This window comes from Pipistrellus hanaki (genome assembly GCF_964339955.1).
Source record: "Pipistrellus hanaki genome assembly, chromosome: 2".
Lineage (NCBI taxonomy): Eukaryota > Metazoa > Chordata > Mammalia > Chiroptera > Vespertilionidae > Pipistrellus > Pipistrellus hanaki.
The window spans coordinates 48,841,158-48,863,567 of NC_140504.1; the positions used below are offsets into that span (position 1 = coordinate 48,841,158).

Sequence of the window (22,410 nt, forward strand, 5' to 3'; positions counted from 1 at the left end):
TTACTCTCTTGGTGGTGGGTTTTTGTTTTTAAATAGCTTTGGGTGAACAGAATTTTCATGATCTCACAAATAATATTTTCCTTTCTGTTTACCAGTAGATACTTATCCTCCTCATTTTTTAAAATAAGTCTTCTTAATTTTCCTATTTGGTGTCAATATTCACTCCTTCAAGTAAATTTGTTTTCTACTATAAATGAGTTTTATGGAAAGTGTATAATAATATGGAAAATTACTTCAAAATGACAAATGAAAAAATGTAGAATACAAGATTGCCTATCAAGAATGTCCTTATTCATATTTAAAATGGTTAGAAAATAGAATAAAAAAAGGATTTGGAGGAAATATACCAAAATATAAGTTGATGGATTAATATTGGATTAATATGTGGGGGAAGCTTCGAAGAGTTACCCTTTTCTCTCTGGGACGTGGTTCTGGACAGATTCTGTCAGTTTGTCTCCACATGGCGCCCTGCCCACTGCCCACTGCTCAGAGCCGATTTCATGCCTGATGGCAGCAATGAGTTCCTGGCACTTCTCTCTCATCTTCAGCTTCTCTTATCTTTTTATCCTTAATAAGTCTTGTTAATAAGTGTTGTATTGTGACCCCAAGTCCATCTTAGTAGAAATTGGTGAGGTAGAAAAGTTAAGAAAGTAGACACAGTCTGTCAGACACCTGGTCTTGTGCAGCCACCAAGTTCCTCTCCGTTCAGAGTTCTGCTCTCACCTCCTGGTGGAGTTCTGGTCTCACCTCCTGGTGGAGTTCTGCTCTCTCCTCCTGGTGGAATTCTGGTCTCACCTCCTGGTGGAGTTCCGCTCTCTCCTCCTGGTGGAGTTCCGCTCTCACCTCCTGGTGGAGTTCCGGTCTCACCTCCTGGTGGAGTTCCGCTCTCACCTCCTGGTGGAGTTCTGCTCTCACCTCCTGGTGGAGTTCTGGGTTCTTACCTCCAAATTTAGTTCTGGTCTCACCTCCTGGTGGAGTTCTGGGTTCCTACCTCCAGGTGGAGTTCTGCTCTCACCTCCTGGTGGAGTTCTGGTCTCACCTCCTGGTGGAGTTCTGCTCTCTCCTCCTGGTGGAGTTCCGCTCTCACCTCCTGGTGGAGTTCTGCTCTCACCTCCTGGTGGAGTTCTGGGTTCTTACCTCCAAGTTTAGTTCTAGTCTCACCTCCTGGTGGAGTTCCGCTCTCACCTCCTGGTGGAGTTCTGCTCTCCCCTCCTGGTGGAGTTCTGGTCTCACCTCCTGGTGGAGTTCTGGGTTCTTACCTCCAAGTTTAGTTCTAGTCTCACCTCCTGGTGGAGTTCCGCTCTCACCTCCTGGTGGAGTTCCGCTCTCACCTCCTGGTGGAGTTCCGGTCTCACCTCCTGGTGGAGTTCTGGTCTCACCTCCTGGTGGAGTTCTGGGTTCTTACCTCCAAGTTTAGTTCTAGTCTCACCTCCTGGTGGAGTTCTGCTCTCACCTCCTGGTGGAGTTCCGCTCTCACCTCCTGGTGGAGTTCTGCTCTCACCTCCTGGTGGAGTTCTGGTCTCACCTCCTGGTGGAGTTCTGGGTTCTTACCTCCTGGTGGAGTTCTGCTCTCACCTCCTGGTGGAGTTCTGGTCTCATCTCCTGGTGGAGTTCTGCTCTCACCTCCTGGTGGAGTTCTGCTCTCTCCTCCTGGTGGAGTTCTGCTCTCTCCTCCTGGTGGAGTTCTGGGTTCTTACCTCCAGGTAAAGCTCTAGGTTTCTTACTCCTGGTGTAATGCTGACTCTTACCCCTGGTGAAGTTCTGGGCTCTAACCCCCTGAAAGAGTTTCTTTTCACCTCAGGTGTGTGGCCCTTGACACCCTGACTTCTCCCCAGGCTCCCTCCCACGGGCTGTCCCTGAGGCCCCGCTAAGAGACACACCACCACCCCTCCCCGTCCGCTCACCAGGGCTCCCCAATTCCCCAGGACAAACCCTGCCCTCCTGGGGCCTGGAGCTGCGGTCACGGGACTTCCAGCTGCTGTGCCTGGATGGCAGCCGGGCCGACGTCACCGAATGGAGACGATGTCACCTGGCCCGGGTGCCCGCTCACGCCGTGGTCGCCCGGCCTGACACCGACGGAGGCCTCATCTTCCGGCTGCTCAACGAAGGCCAGGTGAGTTCCAGGCGCCCCGCTCAGCTTCCTAAGAGGAGCTGGGCCTTCCTGTTTCTCACCAGGGCGGGAGCTCAAGGCTAGAGCCACCCTGCAGCTGGGCCGGCCAGACCTGGAGGGGCAGGACCCCGAGGCCCTCCCCTGGGGCACACCCGGCGGGGACCCAGGCCTCTGCGGTGTCCGACCTCAGGTTACCTGACTGTGCTAGGTAACTCTGAAAAACAAAACCGGACATGGGAGCAAACAAACAAAACGACAACACGGATAAATGCCCGAGCACACCGTTAATTCAATACGGTGAGGAATGTTTTGCTCAACCACTGCTCACAAGGGCGACAAGTTACTGGCTGCTGGGCCCACCAGCTTTAGTGTTGCCCCGTTCATGCCACCACTGCCGCACCCTTTGCTTGTCCGTGGTACCATCCCACAGCTGGGCCCTGAGTCCGAGGTGCAGTCAGCTGAGTGTGACAAAGGCAGAACACACTGGGGGGCAAGGAAGAAGGGGGCAGGTGGCGCCTCACCCCGCCCTCAGCGGGAGCTCCTGCCCTGAGGGCACGGGAAGCAGGGGTGGTGGCTGATCTGGGAGGCAGGGATGCACCTCTCTCTGCAGCACCTCACCAGCCCCCCTTGGCACACAGCGTCTGTTCAGCCACGAGAACAGTAGTTTCCAGATGTTCAGCTCTGAGGCCTACGGCCAGAAGAACCTGCTCTTCAAAGACGCCACCTCGGAGCTGGTGCCCATCGCCACGCAGACCTACGAGGCATGGCTGGGCCCTGAGTACCTGCGTGCCATGAAGGGTCTCCTGTGTGACTCCAACCGTAAGTCCCCCTGTCCCTTCCCCTCCGGCTCCAGCCCGTCCTGGCTGCAGGAATGGCAGGGCTTCCTGGAGAGGTGGCCAGGGAGGACACCACCCCGGAGGAGGGGGGGATGGAGAGAGGGGAGACCTGTCACTTCCACTGCCTTGCCTCTCGGGTTGGGAGGAAGCATCTGTAGTTGCATGGGTGGCTGGTTTCCCGGAAGCCACACCCCCTCGGGGGTGGGACCAGGCCATCAGGGTCTGTCTTGGGAAAGGCTCCTTACTCCTCCCACTGAAGTCATCCAATCCTGCTCCCCTCCCTCCATGCCTCCCCCCTCCTCCCCTCCTCCATGGCCACGGCCCTGGCTCAGCCCTTGTCTCCAGAGCCTGGACTACTGCCGTGGTCTCCACACGGGCTTCCCGCCTCCACCCCAGCCCCGTGCCTCCTTCGCCTACATCCAGGGACATGGTCTGCCGTTGAGTTAGGTCCCTGGCAGCCGAGATCTGCCTCCAGCTTCCTCACAGCCCCAGAAACGGAGTTATCCCGGATCTGTATGAAGACACAGGATCAGATGGTTAAAAAACTTACCCCTTATTGCTAACGAGGAAAAGCCAGGATTTCCCTGGGGTCTGATCCAAGCTCTTCCTACTGAGGTGCTAGCCCCCCCACCCCCACACCCCCACCCCCGGCCCCGGCCCCGGCCCCAGCCCCAGCCCCGGCCCCACTGAAGCGGGCGAGTATGCGTGACCCGCGCTCACACTCACACAGGGCTGCCCCACCACCTGCACTGGTGTGTGCTGTCCGCTGCTGAGATCCAGAAGTGCGGGGACATGGCCGTGGCCTTCAGCCGGCAGAGGCTCCGGCCGGAGATCCAGTGTGTGTCGGCCGAGTCCCCCCAGCAATGCATGGAGCGAATCCAGGTGGGGGCCGTGACCGGCGGGCAGCACGGGCCTGTGGGCGAGCGGTGGCAGTGCCCGGGATGGTCCTCACCTGCCCTCCCCCTGCCCCGCCCAGCTGCCTGGGGAGAAGGTCTCCTGTGACGACAACACAGGGAAAGGGAGGAGGAAGGACCCGCCGGGACCCGCCACCCCACCCCGGGGAGCGGGCAGAGGGGCTGTTCCCTGGGGGATCACAGGGCCTCCTCCTCAAGGAGCGGCGGCCTGTGGGGGGTAGGAGAGTGAGACCGGCCCTCGCTGGCCCTGTGGCCTTGGGCACGCCCTTCTCCTTTCCGCGCCTCAGTTTCCCCTTGTGCACAGATCATGGTTTGTTAAACATTTTGACAGCAACTCACCGTCAGAAATACATTTTACATAAATCACAGTCTGGTACACAAAACTCTCTCAGATACAGAAGTTAAAAATTCTTTATATAGAGTGACATGAAATAAACCAGTACTTCCCTTACTATACGTAAGTATAACGTATGCTGATAGTTCCTGTCCTGTTACATTCTAGGGGGCTGTTGTTGTTTTAACGCTTGTCATGGGCCATGACAGTGACTTAGTGACAGCCACTAAGATGCCTGCCACCCACAGTCGGAAGCTCTGGTCCTGGTCTCAGGCCCACTCAGCTCTGTCCTCTGTCCTGGCTGGACACAGAGGCTAGGATTTGGGGGTGGTGCGAGGCCCTGCCGGCAGGATGAATTCCCACCAGGGCCACAGGGTCCCAGCAGCTCCTGGGTTCCTGCACTCCTCCCCTCCTGTTTTGTTTTGTTTTTAATGTATTTTTTTAATTTTTTTTATTTTAGAGAGGAAAGGAGAGGGAGAAAGATATAGAAACATCAATGATGAGAGAGGATCATTGATCCGCTGCCTCTGGCACACCCCACTGTGGGGATCAAGCCTGCAACCCGAGCATGTGTCCTGACTGGGAATGGAACTGTGACCTCTGGGTTCATAGGTCAATGTTCAGCCATTGAGCCACGCTGGCCAGATCCCTTCTACTTTTTACGAGCAAGTAGGTGGGACCTGATGGTGAGGAGCTCTTTTCAGAGTGGTCCCCACGTGCAGGCCAGACCACAGCCCTCAGGAGTGTCCACCTGCCTCCCGCAGCCCTGCAGCCTCCTTCACAGGCCCGCAGACTGTGTCCTCCTGAGACCCGGCTCATTGGTCCACTGCACTCACGTTCTGCAAATGTGTCTCACACCCGTGCTGTGTGCCCAGCCTTGGCCAGGGGCTGGGGATACAGTAGCCCCCGCCCAGGCCTCTGACGGCGGGCATTCCATGGGAAGAACCCATACCAAGCAAGAGGGCAGGGTTCATGCTAAGTTCTGCTCCGCAGACCCTCAAGCCAGGAGACCAGGTACCACCTGCCATCAGATCCTGACATCCAGAGCCATCCTGAAGCCCATTCCATCCTGGCCACCCTTTCTGTCCCCCTGCAGGCCGGGCAAATCGACGCTGTGACCTTGAGGGGTGAGGACATTTACACGGCTGGGAAGACATATGGCCTGGTGCCGGCGGCTGGCGAGCAGTATGCCCGTGAGTGCAGGCGCCAGGCTGCTGGCTTTGGCTGGGAGGTGGTTGATACTTGTATGTATACTAGAGGCCTGGTGCACAAAATTCATGCATGGGGGTGGGGGGTCCCTCAGTCCAGCCTGCACCATCTCTAATCCAGCATTCAGACATCCCTCTCACAATCTGGGACCACTGGCTCTTAATCGCTTGCCTGCCTGCCCGTGTGCCTGATTGCTCCCTAACTGCTCCCCCTTGCCAACCTGATTGCTCCCTAACTGCTCCCTGCTGCCGGCCTGATTGCCCCCTAACTGCTCCCTGCTGCCGGCCTGATTGCCCCTAACCACCTCTGCCTCGGCTCCCACCACTGTGGCTTTGTCCAGAAAGAATTCCAGAAGATGTCTGGTCTAATTAGCATAGTACCCTTTTACTAGTATAGATAAATTTCCCCTCTTGGCTGTTTAAAAAGCTCCAGCTCTCCCTCATGCCTCTGTCCTGGGCTGGCTGTGGGCTGTCACGGGCAAGCACCTGCAGCCCCAGCCTCCGTTTCCCCATTCGTTACTGAAAGTCTGCCCAGAGTCAGCAAAGGTCTGCAAAGGGTCAGCACTTTATTTTTTTTTAATTTAATAAATCTTTATTGCTCAAATTATTATAATTGTTTCTCTTCTCCCCACCCCCCCATAGCTCCCTTCCACCCGGTTCCCATCCCACCCTCCACCCTTACCCCCCCCAGCCCCACCCCCTCCACCACTGTCCTCACCCATAGATGTATGATTTTAGTCCAGTCTTTTCCCAAACCCCCTCTACCCCTTCCCCCTGATAATTATCAATCCACTCCCTTTCTTTGCCCCTGATTCTATTATATTCACCAGTTTATTCTGTTCCTCAGATTTTTAATTCACTTGATTTTTAGATTCACTTGTTGATATATATGTATTTATTGATCATAATTTTATCTTTACTTTTTTTCTTCTTCTTCCTCTTCTTAAAGAATACCTTTCAGCATTTCATATAATACTGGTTTGGTGGTGATGAACTCCTTTAGCTTTTTCTTATCTGTGAATCTTTTTATCTGACCTTCCATTCTGAATGATAACTTTGCTGGATAGAGTAATCTTGGTTATAGGTTCTTGCTATTCATCACTTTGAATATTTCTTGCCACTCCCATCTGGCCTGCATAGTTTCTGTTGAGAAATCAGCTGACAATCATATGGGTGCTCCCTTGTAGGTAATTAACTGTTTTTCTCTTGCTGCTTTTAATATTCTCTCTTTGTCTTGGCATTTTAATTATGATGTGTCTTGGTGTAGTCCTCTTTGGATTCCTTTTGTTTGGGGTTTTGTGTGCTTCCTGGACTTGTAAGTCTATTTTTTTCACCAGGTGGGGAAATTTTCAGTCACTATTTCTTCAAATAGGTTTTCAATATCTTGCTCTCTCTCTTCTTCTGGCACCCTAATAATTCTGATGTTGATATGCTTGAAGTTGTCCCAGAGGTTTCTTACACTATCTTCAACTTTCTGGATTCTTTTCTCTTATTGCTTCTCTGGAGGAGTGTCCTTTGCCTCTTTGTATTTCAAATCTTTGACTTGTTTCTTGCGTTCCTCTAGTCTGTTGTTGGGTCTCTGTATAATATATTTTATTTCAGTCAGTGTATGTTTAATTTCTAGTTGGTCCTTTTTCATATCCTCGAGGATCTCATTAAATTTATCTGCCTTTTCTATGAAATTCTTGAAAAACTTTATAACTGTGGTTTTGAACTCTATATCCAGTCTTTTGTTCTCCTCCATTTCTGTCATTTGAGATCTGTTTCCTTGTCTCTGCATTTTCACTGCTTCCCTGAGTTGGTAGGGTGGCTTTGTATGCTTGGTGTACTATATGGCCCAGTGGGTCCACCTCCCCAGTTACCTGAGGTAGACACTCTTGGTGCTCCCCTTTGTGGACTGTGTGTACAGCCTTGTTATAGTTAAGTCTAGATTGTTGTTGGTATCACTGGGAGGAATTGATCTCCAGGCCAATTGGATGTATCAGCTTCGAATTGTCTATGCCGGGATACCTTCTATACTGGAGACAGTCTTACAGGATCAGACTTGAAAAATTGCAAAAGCCTCTGTGCTCAGCTTAGATGGGGCAGAGACTCAGGGCTGAGACGCCAGTCTTGGCAGCCTGTCAGTCCTGCCCTTGTGCGCATGCCTCAGACCTCTGCCTTCCACGGATCCCCTGAGTTTCCTGACAGTTCAGATTCCCCTGTAAGAGTGTGGGTGCCCCAGGGGCCCACCCTGAACTGGGGTTCAGTGTTCAGTGCAGTCGGAACTGGGATTCAGTTCAGTCAGGAGCTTCCAACTCCTCCCGCTATGGAAAGCCTGCAGCAACCTCCGCCGTCGGACCTCTCTACGCGCACTCACTCGTGCATGACTCTAGGCCCTGCCCACTGCAGCTCCTGGCTCCCCCGAGTCTCCCAGTCTCTGAGTCTCCGGGTCCCTTTCTCTACAGTCCAGACTCCACGTGTCTGAGCCTGGGTCCATGAGGTTTTGGCCGGGGCTGGGCTTCCTTCCTTCCTTCCTCCTCCCACCAGCCAGGCACTCGGCCACCCTTCCTCTCTGTGCGCGAGTCTCCCTACCTCAGCGCTTTGCAGCTCCCCTGATCCGTGAGCCTCTCTCCTTCTTTCTAGTTCTAGATTTCCCATTCAGCCAGCTTTCCTGTGGTTTTGGATGATGTCTGTACTGTCTTTTAGTTGTTGTTTTGAGATTGTTGTGCGAGGTGTCAGCACTGCCAAGGGTCAGCACATTTGCTCTGCAGGCCACATACTCTTCTTCTACTACATCCTCTTCTTCACTTTTTAACAAACTTTTAAAAATATAAAAGCCATTCCTAGCTTGTACAAAACAGGCGGGTAGTTTACCGGGCCTGACCGCACGGCTCACAGAGGCGGCCCCCCTTCCTGCCAGCTCACGGGCTGAGGCCCTGGTGCTCTGTGCTCTTCAGCCAGGACCTCGGGTCCTTTCCACCCGGATGTGAAAAGTCTCTGGGCTTAGAAAAAACGCTTCTGCAGCCTCGGCTGAGCCTCCGCCTTTCTCCTCCCAGGAGGCGAGAAAAATGCCACCTGGGTGCAAGGAGAGAAAGGAATCCAACCCTCTGGTGCAGACTGTTGGCAGGGGCGGGGGAGGGAGAAAGAACTGAGCTGCTTCGCCATGAAGGGGGGACAGGCAGGGACCCCTGGGATGTGCACACCCACCAGCCCTCGGGCCTGGGCGTGCTGAGCCTGTGACCGGGCAGGGCACCCCGGTGCAGAGCAGCAGGAGGGAGGGGAGGGCGAGGGGGCCCTGGCCCTCGCCCAGCGGAGGCCGGAAGGCACGCACAGGGCCTCACCAGCGCCCCCTCGCCCAGCGGAGGACCGGAGCAACGCGTACTTTGTGGTGGCCGTGGCGCGGCGGAACAGCTCCGACGCCTTCAGCCTGAGCGAGCTGCGGGGCAAGCGCTCCTGCCACCCGGCCCTGGGCAGCCCGGCCGGCTGGGCCATCCCCGTGGGCGCCCTGCTGCGGAGGGGCCTCATCCGGCCCCGGGACTGCGACGTGCTCACAGGTGCGCCTCCCGGGGCACAGGGCTCTGGGGGTGGGCCGGGGCGGGACCCTCTCCCACAGCACCCACAGGAGCGGCCGGAGAGGTTTTCTCTTCCTCCATGACCTAGGGGCGGGAAATATTCCGGTGACGTCGGGGTATCTGGTGGTTCTGTGGAGGGTGCCATGGTGCCCCCACCCACGTATCACCCGGAGTGGAACCGGCTCCGGTGGGCATGGGGAGGGGGTGTGCATGGGACCTGCCCCCACCCCACAGCAGCCCTGGGGGGGGCATGGCAAGTGGCATCCATCTGGGTAAGTGCTGAAGAAGACACTTCGCCACGCACCCCCATGTGTTAAATCGTGCACATTCGAGGAGGCCAGAAGGGAGCTGGCAAGATCCTTGGGCGGAGGCGCCCACACCTCTATCCTGGCTGGCACTTTTGTTTCCGGTACCTCCACAAGCACACAGGAGGAGCTGGGATGGGCTGCCTCCACTCCCAGGCAGCTGGGCGGGTGCTCTGTCCGGCACAGACCAGCCTAGGAGGTGGTGAGCTCCCCATCCCTGAGGGAGCTCCAGGGACGACAGGGTGGCCACTCGCCAGGTTCCCCAGGGGATTCCTGTATCCAGACGGCCTCTGGCTCTCCCCTGCCCGCTGTTCTCACGGGGGCCTTGCCACGCAGAGCTGGGCGGGTGGCCCTGAGCCATCAGGCCGGGCCGGGTGGGCAGACCGGTGGGGAGCAGCCCTCCCACCGCCTCCCGGAGGCCCCTCAGCCCCCCTGTCCCTGCCCCCAGCGGTGAGCGAGTTCTTCAGCGCCAGCTGCGTGCCCGCCAACGGCCCCGGGCACTACCCGCCCGCGCTGTGCGCGCTGTGCGCGGGGGACGAGCAGGGCCGCCACCGGTGCGTGGGCAGCAGCCAGGAGCGGTACTTCGGCTACGGCGGCGCCTTCAGGTACCTGGCGGCTGGCGGGCCCGGGCGGGCACGGGCTGGCCCCTCCCGCTGACGCCGCTCTGGCCTCCCGCGGGGCAGGTGCCTGGCTGAGCACGCGGGGGACGTCGCCTTCGTCAAGCACACGACCGTCTTTGACAACACGGACGGTACGGGGCGGGGGGGGGGGGGGGGGCCAGGGCCAGGTGTGGGGGGGCTGCTCCCCATCCCCGGCTCAACCCCGGCACCGGGCGCTGCTGGGATTGGGGGCCAAGCAGCGACAGGAAAGACTGGGTCCAGAAGCCTCTGGCCCTGGGGGGGTCCCGGGGCCCCAAGACTAAGGTCCCGCTTTTTAACAATTTGTCCTGCGTCCTGCGGCATTTTCCAAAAATCGGGACTTTTTTTTTTTTTTAAATATATTTTATTGATTTTTTACAGAGAGGAAGGGAGAGAGATAGAGAGCCAGAAACATGGATGAGAGAGAAACATCGACCAGTTGCCTCCTGCACATCCCCCACCGGGGATGTGCCCGCAACCAACGTACATGCCCCTAACCGGAATTGAACCCGGGACCCTTCAGTACGCAGACCGACGCTCTACCACTGAGCCAAACCGGCTTCGGCCAAAAATCGGGATTTTTTTTAAAACGCCGCGGGACGCGGGACAAATTGTTAAAAATCGGGACGTCTGGTCACCTTACCCAAGAGCCTGGTGGTGAGAACAGACCTCTGGCCATACCGTGCGGTCTCTCTCAGGGCACACGGTCCAGAGTCCAAACCCATATCCCACCGAAATGGCAGCCCGCGGTGGCCGGGACCTCCCGCGGGGCGAGGCTCTGGGTATGGGGTGGAGCCGAGGGGCGGGGGGGCCTGGGGCGGGTGGCAGGGGCCTCTCTCCTCAGCGGCGTCACTCCCAGCAGCTTCTGGTCTCTGGCCCCGAGCAGGCCAATGCCCGGGGCAGGGAAGCCACGCTGAGCCCCGGCGGAGAGGCGGGCAGCCCCGCCCGACACTGGCCGTGTTTCCCCCGGAGTCCCTCTCTGGGTTCCTTCCGGGGAAAAGCGCGCAGGGCCTCTGTGCTCTGGGACCCCGGAGCCACCAGGGGTCCTGCCAGGGCGCAGGCCCCTCACATGCACCCCTCCCCCGCCCGCCCTGCTCTCCCTCCGGCAGGGAATCTGTTCCTTCCCTTTCCCTCCAGCACCCCTCGCCTGCACTTCCTGTAAAGCCTGCCTACCCCCCTCACCTGCTTTAAACCCCACACATAGAGGCACAGTCCTTCCCACTCGCTCCTAGCACAGCTCCGCCCAGAAACTCAGCGTTGGAGAGGCATGTGTGTCCCCAAGGGGAGGCGGGGGTGGGGGAGGAGAGCAAGACGTGCAGGGAAACATCCATTGGGGTTTCAGGACTCAGACCCGCCTGCCTGTGAAGGTCACCGGGCTGCACACCAGTTGCCCCAAAACCGAGCTGAGAAGGACTCCAGGCCTGTGGCCACAGCCCCTCTCCCTTGCCAGCCTCCGCCGAGAGCCTGGGGCTCCTCCCGGGAGGAGGGGTGGAGCGTCCTGCAGGAGCCTGGGGGCCTGCCTGGTCCTGGCCCCTGCCCCCTGGGTCAGGGAGGCCTCCCAGAACCCCCTGCAGGGAGCACCCGACTTCCTGGGCTGCTCACTTCCCTTTTTTTTTTTTTTTTAATATATATATTTTATTGATTTTTTACAGAGAGGAAGGGAGAGAGATAGAGAGCCAGAAACATCGATGGGAGAAACATCGACCAGCTGCCTCCTGCACACCCCTACTGGGGATGTGCCCACAGCCAATGTACATGCCCTTGACCGGAATCGAACCTGGGACCTCTCAGTCCGCACACTGACGCTCTATCCACTGAGCCAAACCGGTTTCAGCTCACTTCCCTTTTTTGTTGTTGCTTTTTGTGTATTTTTTGTTTGGATGGTCAGTCCTCACCAGATGATATTTTTCCATTGGTGTTAGATAGAGGGGAAAGGATGGAGAGAGAGAGACATCGATGTCAGAGACACATCGGTCGGTGGTTGCCCCCTCACGTGCCCTCCACCAGGGATTGACCCTGCAGCCCGGGCGGGCAGGTGCCCTTGGTCAGGAATTAAGCCTGCGGCCCTTCGGTGTGCAGGCTGGTGCTCCAGCCCCTTCCCAACACTGGCCAGGCCTCCCTTTTCCTTTTTTCTTTTTTGTCTCTGCTCCTGGGCCCGCCTGAAGTTCCGGGGGGAAGTGGTGTGGGGGTGGGAACCAAGGGAATACATGAAGGCACAGAAGTGATGCCCCCAAGGGCCCTGTTTCTTGGGAGTCTTCGGGTCAAGCTGCTTCAGAATCAGGGGGGAGGGGGGCTGGTTTAAAGCCCAGGTTCCTGCCCCCCCCCGCCCCCCCCCCAAAAAAAAAAACCCAAAACTATCGAGAGAGAGAGAGGCTCTTTGCAAGTGGGGCCTTGGAACGGCCTCTCACGGGCCCACACAGGATGCTGTGCCCCATCTGGTTTGAGAACCTCAGCTGTCAGGGGAGGAAGGAGGTCGGCCACCACTTTTTTTTTTTTAAATATATTTTATTGATTTTTTACAGAGAGGAAGGGAGAAGGATAGACAGAAACATCAATGAGAGAGAAACGTCGATCAGCTGCCTCCTGCACACACCACCTTTAGACACACATCCACCCTCAGGCCTGACCTGGGAGACACGCTGGGGGCTTTGCCTGAGAGTGGTGAGGGCCTCCGTTTCCTCACCCACCGAAGGGGGGCCTGCCTGCCTCGGTGACCCTGGTGAGGACGGAGCAGGCTTGGGGAATGCCTGTCACAGAGCAGGCACGCCCTCCTCCCGCGGCTCCTGCCATCACTGCATCCCGCCGGCTCTCTCATCCCGGCCATCGGGCAGGCCGGCTGGAGAACGGGGGGGCCCTGGGGGCTGGGCAGACACGGCCCCCTCTTCCCGGCCAGGGGCCTGAGGATCCAGGAGGACAGCAGCCTCTCCCTCCCCTCAGGCCACAATCCTGAGCCCTGGGCCGCCGAGCTCCGGTCCGAGGACTACGAGCTGCTGTGTCCCAACGGGGCCCGGGCCGAGGTGTCGCAGTTCGAAGACTGCAGCCTGGCCCAGATGCCGTCCCACGCGGTGATGGTGCGGCCCGACACCAACATCTTCGCCGTATACGGGCTGCTGGACAAGGCCCAGGTGAGCCGGGGGTGGGGAGCCGGGCCCCAGCACACCTCCGTGTACCTGGAGCGGACCTCAGGGGAAACGGAGGCTGCCGGGGAGGGAGGGATTAGTGACTTTCCACTCAGCCAAGGACCGCCCTCCAACCAGCCTCCCCCCTGGCTCCTGCATTATTAATTTTCCCTTCTCAGCTGGGCCTCTCTCATGCTGGTATGTCTATCATCTTTAAAAAGAAACAAAAAAAAACCAAACCACCTCTCTTGGTCTCACATCCCTTTGTAGCCATAATCCCACTGCCCTTTACAGCAAAACTCCTCTGCTCTGGAGCCACCAGTCCTCCCCTTCCGGGCTCCCTTAAGGACGGAGACTACTCCAGCCCCGCCCCCGCCCCGCCCCGCCCCGCCCGGAACTGCCCTGGTCCAGGGCACAGGGACCCAGGTTGCTAAACCCAATGCCTCCCATCAGCCCCACCTCATCTCCCTGACCTCTCCGCAGCCAGGGCGCAGCCCCCTCGTCCTGGTATCTCCCCCTGGCCCGGGCCCACCCCCGCCTGCCTGGCTGCCGCTCCTGCCAGCCTCCGTCCCTCTTCACTCCCAGGCCTGGGCGGCAGGAGGGCCCCAGGGTTCAATCCTAGTCCTCTCTCTGCTGCACCTGCACCCCTGAGCCCTCACCCAGTCCCTGGCCTTTAACATCCGTGGATACACCGATGGACACCTCCCAAATGCACTCCTTCCGTCCGGCTACCATCCACCCTGCAGTCTCAGGCTTGCAGCTAACAGCGGCCTGCGTGGCATTTCAACTGGTGTTTCCAACAAGCCCTCCCCTCAGCCTTCCCCCTTGAGCCTCTCCATTTCCTCGGGAGTCACCTTGGACTCCAGCCTTCCTGCCATGCTCTGCACCCCATCCACCAGCCAATCCTGGTGGCTGCACTTTCAAAAATGCATCTAGAATTTCACCCAGGCTGTCTGGCAACAGAGTCCTGGTCCTAAAGTACCCCTTCTATATATATATATTTTATTGATTTTTTTACAGAGAGGAAGGGAGAGAGAGTTAGAAACATCAATGAGAGAGAATCATCGATCAGCTGCCTCTTGCACACCCCCTACTGGGGATGTGCCCGCAACCAAGGTACATGCCCTTGACCGGAATTGAACCCGGGACCCTTCAGTCCCCAAGCTGACGCTCTATCCATTGAGCCAAACCGGTTTTGGCAAAAGTACCCCTTCTTTCCCTTCCCCCCCCAAACTCTCCGGCATGCCCTGGGGGCGGTCCCCATTTGGATGTGTGTTATTCTGGAGACAAGGCTGGTCGCTTTCATCAGATCCTCAAGAGGATCCTTGAGTCCCCCCAAAAAAAGACTGATAGCCACGCCACTCCTTCCTGCGGTAGCTTCACATCTCACTCCAACCCCTTCTGATGACCTTGGTCGGTGAGCTGCCAGCCGTGGTTTCGGGCAGCATCCGGTCGGCCTGAAACCCTCTGCCCCGGCCGCCTCGCGGGAAGCCGGGACCCCGGGGCCGGGGTGGGCCAGGGGGAAAGCAGGCCTGCCTGTGGCTCTTCCAGGGCCTGTTTGGAGACGACCACAACAAGAACGGGTTCAAGATGTTCGACTCCTCCGACTACCACGGCCAGGACCTGCTGTTCAAGGACGCCACGGTCCGGGCGGCGCCCGTGGGGGAGAGGACCACCTACCTGGACTGGCTGGGCCCCGACTACGTGGCGGCCCTGGAAGGGATGCTGTCCCAGCAGTGCTCGCGGGCAGGTAGGGCCGGCGCGGGCGGCGGGGGGAGCCCTGGGCGGGCGCACAGCCCGCGGAGGAAGAGCGGCGTCCTGCCTCCTGCCCTGCATCTCCCCCAGCCTGTCACCGAACCTCAGTGAGCTCAGGGCCCTCGAGGTCAGTGTTTCCCAAACTTCTGACATATATGTACCCCTTCTAAGTTTTCATAACGCTGAGTACCCCTCGTACTCATGAGAACGTAGAATTAGGCGCAGCTAAGCACGGTGCAGTGCATATCCCCACCAAACAACGCGTACCCCCACCAAACTCCTCCTGTACCCCTGGGGGTACGCGGACCACAGTTTGTGAAGCACCACTGCTCTAGGTGATCGAGGTGAAGTGTCTCGGGAGGGTCTGAGCAGGTGGCTGCAGAGAGCTGCAGCAGGAACGGGCTGTGTCGCCCAGACAGACCTGGATAATGACTAAAAAGGCCAAAAGTAATCTTCAGAAAGGATGAGGCAGCTACATAAATATACAGGTGGTGTAATTTTGAAAGGAATGAATATGCATAAAATAAAATTTTTAAAAAAATGGGGAAGGAAAATTGCAGCCGCATAGAAAGAGGCGAAGAGGCGGCCGGGTGGGCAGAGTGGGAGGAAGTGGGCGCCGTGGGGTCCCGCCGAGGTGCCTCTGGGCCTAACGCTGTCTGTCTCCTCCCCAGGCCTCGCCGCCGGTGCCTCCCCGCTGCTGCTGCTCCCGCTGGCCCTGGCGGCCGGCCGCCTCCCGCCCTCCCTCTGAAGCAGCCTGGCCAGCCTCCCCTCCCCTGGAACGGAAACCCACCCAGAAACCTCTATAAATAAGCTGTTCTCCTCGGTAAGCCAGCTGACACGGGAGAGAAACGTGTGGTGGGAGAGGAAACGTGCTCACACGGAGCTCTCAGAGCTGCCGTCCCGACACTGAAGCTTCGGAGTGGAGACCACGGAGGCTCGAGGAAAGTCCCCCACCCTCCAGCTGCCTCTCCTGCTGCACCCAGCTCCGCCTCCCGCACCACCTGCCCCTCTGCCACCTGAGGCAGCCGGCCGCCTGCCAGGCACAGCCCGCCCGCAGCTGGCACTGCCTCCCCCACACCTGCAGCTCCACCACCTGGGCCTCACCGGCTCAGCTCGGAAAAGGCCGGTCGCCAAGGAAACAGGCTGAGCCGGACGTCCCACAGGGCCTCCTCTGCGGGAGCCGCCCGGGGCTGTGAGATGACAGGCCTGCGGGGCCTCCCTGCCGGTTCCCACTTCCCCTCGAGAAGGACCCTGCACCGCCATCAGCTCCCCCCCCCTCTGTCCTCAAGACTCGGTCCCAGCCCCCCTCCTGAGGACACTGTGTCTGGCCACCACGGCTTCCACCAGATGAGCCACAGCCAGGCCCTCGGAGGAGCCAACGCCTCTGGCTCCGGCAGCCCCACAGTCTGGTCTCGCCTTTGTGTCTCCGTGTGGCTCTGACCACTGGCCCCCTGACTGCTGGGCTGGTGACCACTGGCCCCCTGACTGCTGGGCTGGCGAGGCCAGGGAGGCGGGGCTGGGCTACTGGGACGAAACCCTCCAGGGCTCCTCAGACAAAGGAAACGCTCCTTAGTAAGATTTCTTAAGGGGCCTGAAGCCCGAGGCAGGTCAGGGTCTAAACACCCGTTTGCTGTCAGGAAGGAGGGAGGCTCAGAGCTAGACATGCTGTCGCCCTGCCATTCGGTGGATTCGGCTGCACCAGGCTCTGCCCTGGGGTGAAGCCCAGTCAGCAGGAGTCCCTCCGCCTGCGTTTCCTCCTCTTCGGCTCCATCTCAGATCGCCCCTCCCTGCACCAGCCCAGCCGTGGGACGCCCGCCCCTCGGCAGCCAGGTCTGTCCATCTGGCAGCAGCGGCTGGGTGCAGCCCCAAGGGACCTCGGAAGCACCAGGAACTGGCAGATGCCTCTCTGTCAGAAGAGCCACAGGCCCAGGTCAGGCGCTGGCGGAGCATGGTCTCCTCACAGTGTGCCCGGGCTCTTCTCACCCAGCCCGGCACCCCGCAGGCCGGAGGCCACTCTCCCAGGAAGGGTCCCTCTGCCTGTCCCCGTGAGAGTCGGTGGAAGTGCCTGGAGAGGGTCCTGGCTCTACTCCGCTGTCGCCACAGCTGTCTGAGGAGCCAGAACACGTCCCGGGGCTGCGAGCCCTTACCCCGAATGTCGCTCGCTGGAAAACCAAAGCGAGAGAAGCCACAGGAGAGAAACCTGAAGCCACAGGAGAGAAACCTGCGTGGGCCGGAGCTGTTTCCATCCCCGTCTGCGGGGCCTCAGAGACACTGAGGACAAGTGAGGATCCCAGTGCTGGGCCCCCACCTGTGGGCGCGGGGTCCCTGCCATCCCTCCGCAGCAGAGGAGGCCCCTGGCAGCACCCTGGCCGCACCCTGGCCATCGTCACACCGTCCCGAGGGGTCCTGGCCCCCACGCTGGTCAAGCCCCCTCCCTCCGCCACCACCACGAGGGGCCAGGAGCCCCTCTGCTCCCAAGCTTTGGACCCTCGTCACTGGGGCAGCAAAGGATTCTTCTCTGATGGTTTGTTTTTCTAAGGGGGATCCGCGCAGTGAGAAGTGTAATTGGGTTAGAAAGCCGCCAGCGTGTGACCGCTCTGCCGTGAGCCGCCCGAGGTGTGGCCTGAGTGCCTGCGTGTGACCTCGACTGCGAGGTTATGGCCGGGGCTCCCGCTGTGTTAGCGCCTGGAGAAGGTGGTTTGTTCTCAATAAAGCCAAACAGCCCTGCACCTGCCGAGGCGTGGGTTCCGATAGAGCTTTCTGCTGCCGGTTGGCTTGTCTTCTGAGGTGGGTGGAGGCCGACCTGCCCCAGGTCACACCCCTGCCCAGATGGCAGCTTCCACTCGGAGCCTGTTCCCTGAGAACCAGAACCAGGGTCCAGCCTGGCTCCAGCCCGTGAGGCCCCAGCTGCTCTCTCCCCCGTGGACCGGTCCTCTGGCCTCACAGGGCCTCCGTCATCCTGGCCCAGCACCGTGCCTCAGCCCCGGAGCTTCTTGGGGTCAAACCGAGGAAGAGGCACACGTCCCTGCCCCTCCCCTGTGCCTCCACGGCCTGCTGCTCACACCTTCCCTGTGGCACGATAGCTGCTAACCCACTGGAGGGTGGCTCGGGGTCTGATCTCCAGCAGCCCTCAGGCCGGGAGCTGGCCGGGCTGGCCTTGGCCAGCGCCCTGCTCTTGCTTGGGGAATGGAGGTTCTCTGTGCTCCCCTCTCCCACATCTCCTGCCCTTCACTCTGCCCCTGGCCACCCATCCTCCGTGGCCGCAGCTGTCTTGAGAGCCAGGTGTCTGCACTGCGCACAGCCATTGCTGGGTGGTTGGCCGAATCATCCTGAGGCTGGAGACCTGGCAGCAGACACTGACGATGGTGTCCCACACCACCCACACCACACCACCCACACCACGCCACCCACACACACCACTCCACACCACACCACACATACCACTCCACATGCTCAGGTCCAGCCCATCCCTCAGCCCTCCCAGTTCCGCCCCGGCCCCCTGGAGCTTTGGGAGAGTTCACACCTGAGCCCTGTCTCCTCATCTGAAAAGGGAGCAGAAGAATAACACCCACTGGCGGAAGTTGTTGTGAAGACCGGGTTACACTACACATGAAACTCAGCACCATCTGGGACCATCACAGGTGCAGGAGAGACAGCCACTGTGACTTGCTATTTATTACTCCATTGTTCTTGGGGCTTAACGTTCCAATTTCCGAGCGAGATCATCTGATTGGCCCGTTGGGGGTCAGGTGTCTCCTATCAGACCAATCAGCTCAGGCCGGGCACAGTGAAAGCAGCCACGGAGGCCCCAGAGAAAAAGGAAGTGAAGGCCCCGTGAGCCAGGCAGCCACCCACCTGGTGGCTACCGGGCCTGTCCTAGGTGACAGTTGGCATTCATTGAGCAAATGCTTATTGATATCCACTGCTAGGACCCCCAAACCTGGACCAGAGGGGCCCTGGGCCTGGGTTTTGTGCCTCAGAGCAGTGCTTTCCTAACTTTGATGTGCACACAAACCCCGAACCTTGTGAGGATGCTGATTCTGACTCAGCAGGGCCCGGAGCATGGCTGAGAGTCCCAGGTGGTGCCCACACTGTGAGGTGCAGCTCTCAGGGCCTCTGCTGGAGCCCTCCTCTGACGGCACCCCACCCACTGCAGGAGAAGTCACAGGAAAAGGATGCATTCTCCCAGGGCCCACACCCCATCTTTTTTTTTTTTTTTTTAAATGTTTTTATTGACTTCAGCAAGCAAGAGAGAGAGAGAGGAGAAACATCAATGATTAGAGAGCATCATCAATCAGCTGCCTCCTGCACGCCCCACACTGGAGATCGAGCCTGCAGCCTGGGCATGTGCCGTGACTGGGAATGGAAACATGACCTCCTGGTTCATAGGTCGATGCTCAACCACTGAGCCACGCCATTCGGGCCACACCCCATCTGTACACCATGCTCCTGAGCCAGCCTCTAGAGCAGTGGTTCTCAACCTTTCTAATGCCGCAACCCTTTAATACAGTTCCTCGTGTTGTGGTGACCCCCCCCCCCACAACCATAAAATTATTTTCGTTGCTACTTCATAACTGTAATTTTGCTACTGTTAATGAATCGTAATGTAAATATCTGTGTTATCCGATGGTCTTAGGTGACCCTAAATAATTCTACGGTTGGGGGTCACCACAACATGAGGAACTGTATTAAAGGGGCGTGGCATTAGAAAGGTCGAGAACCACTGCTCTAGAGTCTGGACAGGCCTCTGTCTCCTCAGGCCCTGCCTCCCGCGGTGGTCACAGGTGGCTCTTTGCAGGAGGTGGGCAGGCCGAGCTGTCCACTTGACACGCACTGGCCCCTCCACGTCTGGGAAGGAGCCTGGGTGGGAAGAGGCGGGTGGCTGTGGGTGGGAGCCTCTCTCACTGCACCTCATATCCAGTCTGCCACGTCTTTATGAAGGTGCATTTGTTAAAGGGGAAGGCAAAAACACTTTTTATTTAAGTTCGTTAGTTTGATTTGTAACTTTTCCATTTGCAGCCACATGGTAGGTAGGCCTCCGGGGGTACTCTGGCCCTGGGCCCACAGCTGGTTGGGTGGGCTGGCCTGCTGTGTGCACAGCTGCCCAGCTCTGCGGTCCTGTTCTCAGGGCTCTGCAGACACAAGTATGTTTGAGGCCCGCTGCCCCTGACCTTGGGCTCATCTGGAGAGGCCTCTGTGCTGGTGGAAGAAGTGACGGGGAGGAGGGGAGTGACAGCCGAGAGGACAGGCAGGGCCTCCTGGCCCCCAGCACACGGCAGACAAGGCTTCACCCACCTGCAGGGTCCTCTCCGGGTTTTCTTCACATGAGGACGGGTTCCTTAGAACCACGTTCTTTTAAAAGATCCTCCCCATCCATATAAATTTTTTAAAAAGATGTTTTGATTTGGAAAAAAAATTGGGTCTCTCACTTAGGATTCAGAAAACTTGAATTCTAGTTCCACTTTTGCTATTCAATTTAGGCAAATGCTGTCTACTGTCTCAGCTCCCAAATCTATGCAATCGTATCAGTTTCTAGCTCTCAGCAGTTATTCTTAGACTGCAGAACCTCAGTCTTCGCAGCGTTACCGCCCGGTCTGGCCTGTGCTGAGGCGCAGAGGGCCAGGTGGGCTCCTTTTTAAAGTGCCGCCCCTGCCAGCTGCCGCGGGGATGCCGCCCACAGCCCAGCCGCGTCTCAGAGCCTGTGAGTCCTTCTACGTCCGTGGTCAGCAGGCGAGCGAGCACCAGAACCACCTGAGAGCTGGAGGGCTGGAGAACGGCGTCTCAGGGACGGGTGGGCCCAAGATGGTGCATTTCTGACAAAGTCTCAGGTGACGCTGATCCTCCCGATCAGGCTCTCACGCTGAAGACCACCGTTCAAGAAAGTGTGAGCTTGCCCTCGCCCAGCGGTCGGCAAACTCATTAGTCGACAGAGCCAAATAAGTTTCTTTGGAGAGCCACATTTTTTTAAACTTAAACTTCTTCTATCGCCACTTCTTCAAAATGGGCTCGCCCAGGCCATGGTATTTTGTGGAAGAGCCACACTCAAAGGGCCAAAGAGCCGCATGTGGCTCGCGAGCCGCAGTTTGCCGACCACAGCCCTAGCCGGTTTGGCTCAGTAGACAGAATGCAGGCCTGCAGACTGAAGCGTCCCGGGTTTGATTCCAGTCAAGGGCACATGCCCGGGTTGCGAGCTCGATCCCCAGGGTGGGGCGTGCAGGAGGAGGCAGCCGATCAATGATTCCCTCTCATCATTGATGTTTCTATCTCTCCCTCTCCCTTCCTCTCTGAAATCAATTTAAAAAATATTTTTTTAAAAGAAAAGAAGTGTGAGCCCCACAATAGCATGACAGATCCTGCCCCAGCGAGGGGGTGGCGTGGGTGCGAAGGGTGAGTGGTCCTCAGGGAGGAGGCTGGGCCGAGCTGGAGAAGGGAGAGAGGCCTGTGGCCATGGCCACCGGGCTCTCCATGGGGAGGACGGGGTGTGCAGGGCGGTACCTCAGCCCCAGCCCAGGTGTCCGGGAAGGCAGCGGAGGCTCCGGGGCAGCTTCTGGACCTCACTCCCTGCTCCCACGGTCCTGGGCCCCCGCGCCCCACCTGCATTTCTGAGTCTGGCTTTCGGGTAGCGGGGAGGACTCAAGGATTAGCATGAGGAAGGTGTGTGGTCAGAATATCTCTCTTCCTCTTCCTAGCTTCTGATATCCTCAGAAACCTCCAACTCGGCAGAAAACCCACTTTATATTCTCTACTGTGGCCAACTTTGGGATGAAGAGAAGGGCCTGGTAACTTGTCAAGTGCGACATTCCATATATATATATATATATATATATAATGATTTTTTACAGAGAGGAACAGAGAGGGATAGAGAGTTAGAAACATCGATGAGAGAGAATCATTGATTAGCTTACTGGGGATGTGCCTGCAACCAAGGTACATGCCCTTGATTGGAATCGAACCTGGGACCTTTCAGTCCGCAGGCCGACTCTCTATTCTCTGAGCCAAACCGGTTTCGGCTCAAGTAGGACATTCTTAGCCAAAAATTCCAATCCAGACAACTTCATGGCATCCAATATCCTTCTCCCCTTTTTCCTTTCTAGCAGACCCCAATTTGGTTTGGGATTGCAAGGAACCCAGCTAAAAATAGGGGTGCCCAGGCAACCCTGTTCTGGCGGATGAAATGCATGTGGAAGTTGGAGGGTATGGGTGTCAGAACGGCATTTTAAAGGACAGACTGGGCTAGCATAGCTCCTTCCCCTTCTCCTGCCCAGAAAGCGGCACAATAGCTGGAAAGGGGCGCACCTTGCTATGCGAGGCAGCAGCGCAGGGCAGGGCGCAGTGAGCAGAGCTGAGCACTGGGGCTGAGCGGCCTCTCCCTCACCCGCTGGGAGCCGAGCCTTCCCCAGTTCCACACGCTCAGCCCCCACCTCAGACCTGGTCTCCTGACTGAAAGAACCAATAAAGCGTGAGTCAGTGGAGCACCAAGCGCAGGCTCCCTTCCCGGCAGGATTCCCTCCGGCAGCCTTCGCCCAAGTGGCTCTGTCTCCGCTGGCCCATTGGCCTCCCGAGGGCAAAGCCAAGCCCCTCGCAGTCTCACGCCCCGCCGGACGGGGCAGGACCGATGCTGTGCATTGCTGGTGTCT

At 58.0% G+C, this 22,410-nt stretch overlaps 1 protein-coding gene across 2 annotated transcripts in view; it reads left to right on the top strand.

The window, feature by feature from the left end:
- The window catches only part of MELTF (melanotransferrin), a 32,226-nt gene extending 14,724 nt beyond the window's left edge, over positions 1-17,502 (top strand). The window contains exons 7-16 of one of the 2 annotated variants that reach the window (XM_084871621.1): positions 1,926-2,113; positions 2,749-2,929; positions 3,677-3,828; positions 5,291-5,387; positions 8,744-8,938; positions 9,710-9,866; positions 9,945-10,012; positions 12,837-13,024; positions 14,570-14,768; positions 15,445-17,502. In XM_084871621.1, the coding sequence (XP_084727747.1) occupies positions 1,926-2,113; positions 2,749-2,929; positions 3,677-3,828; positions 5,291-5,387; positions 8,744-8,938; positions 9,710-9,866; positions 9,945-10,012; positions 12,837-13,024; positions 14,570-14,768; positions 15,445-15,521 (1,502 nt within the window). In that variant the 3' untranslated portion in view covers positions 15,522-17,502. The remainder of the gene's footprint in view (positions 1-1,925; positions 2,114-2,748; positions 2,930-3,676; positions 3,829-5,290; positions 5,388-8,743; positions 8,939-9,709; positions 9,867-9,944; positions 10,013-12,836; positions 13,025-14,569; positions 14,769-15,444) is intronic. The other variant, XM_084871622.1, reaches the window with a different exon arrangement.
- The last annotated feature ends 4,908 nt before the right edge of the window (positions 17,503-22,410 follow it).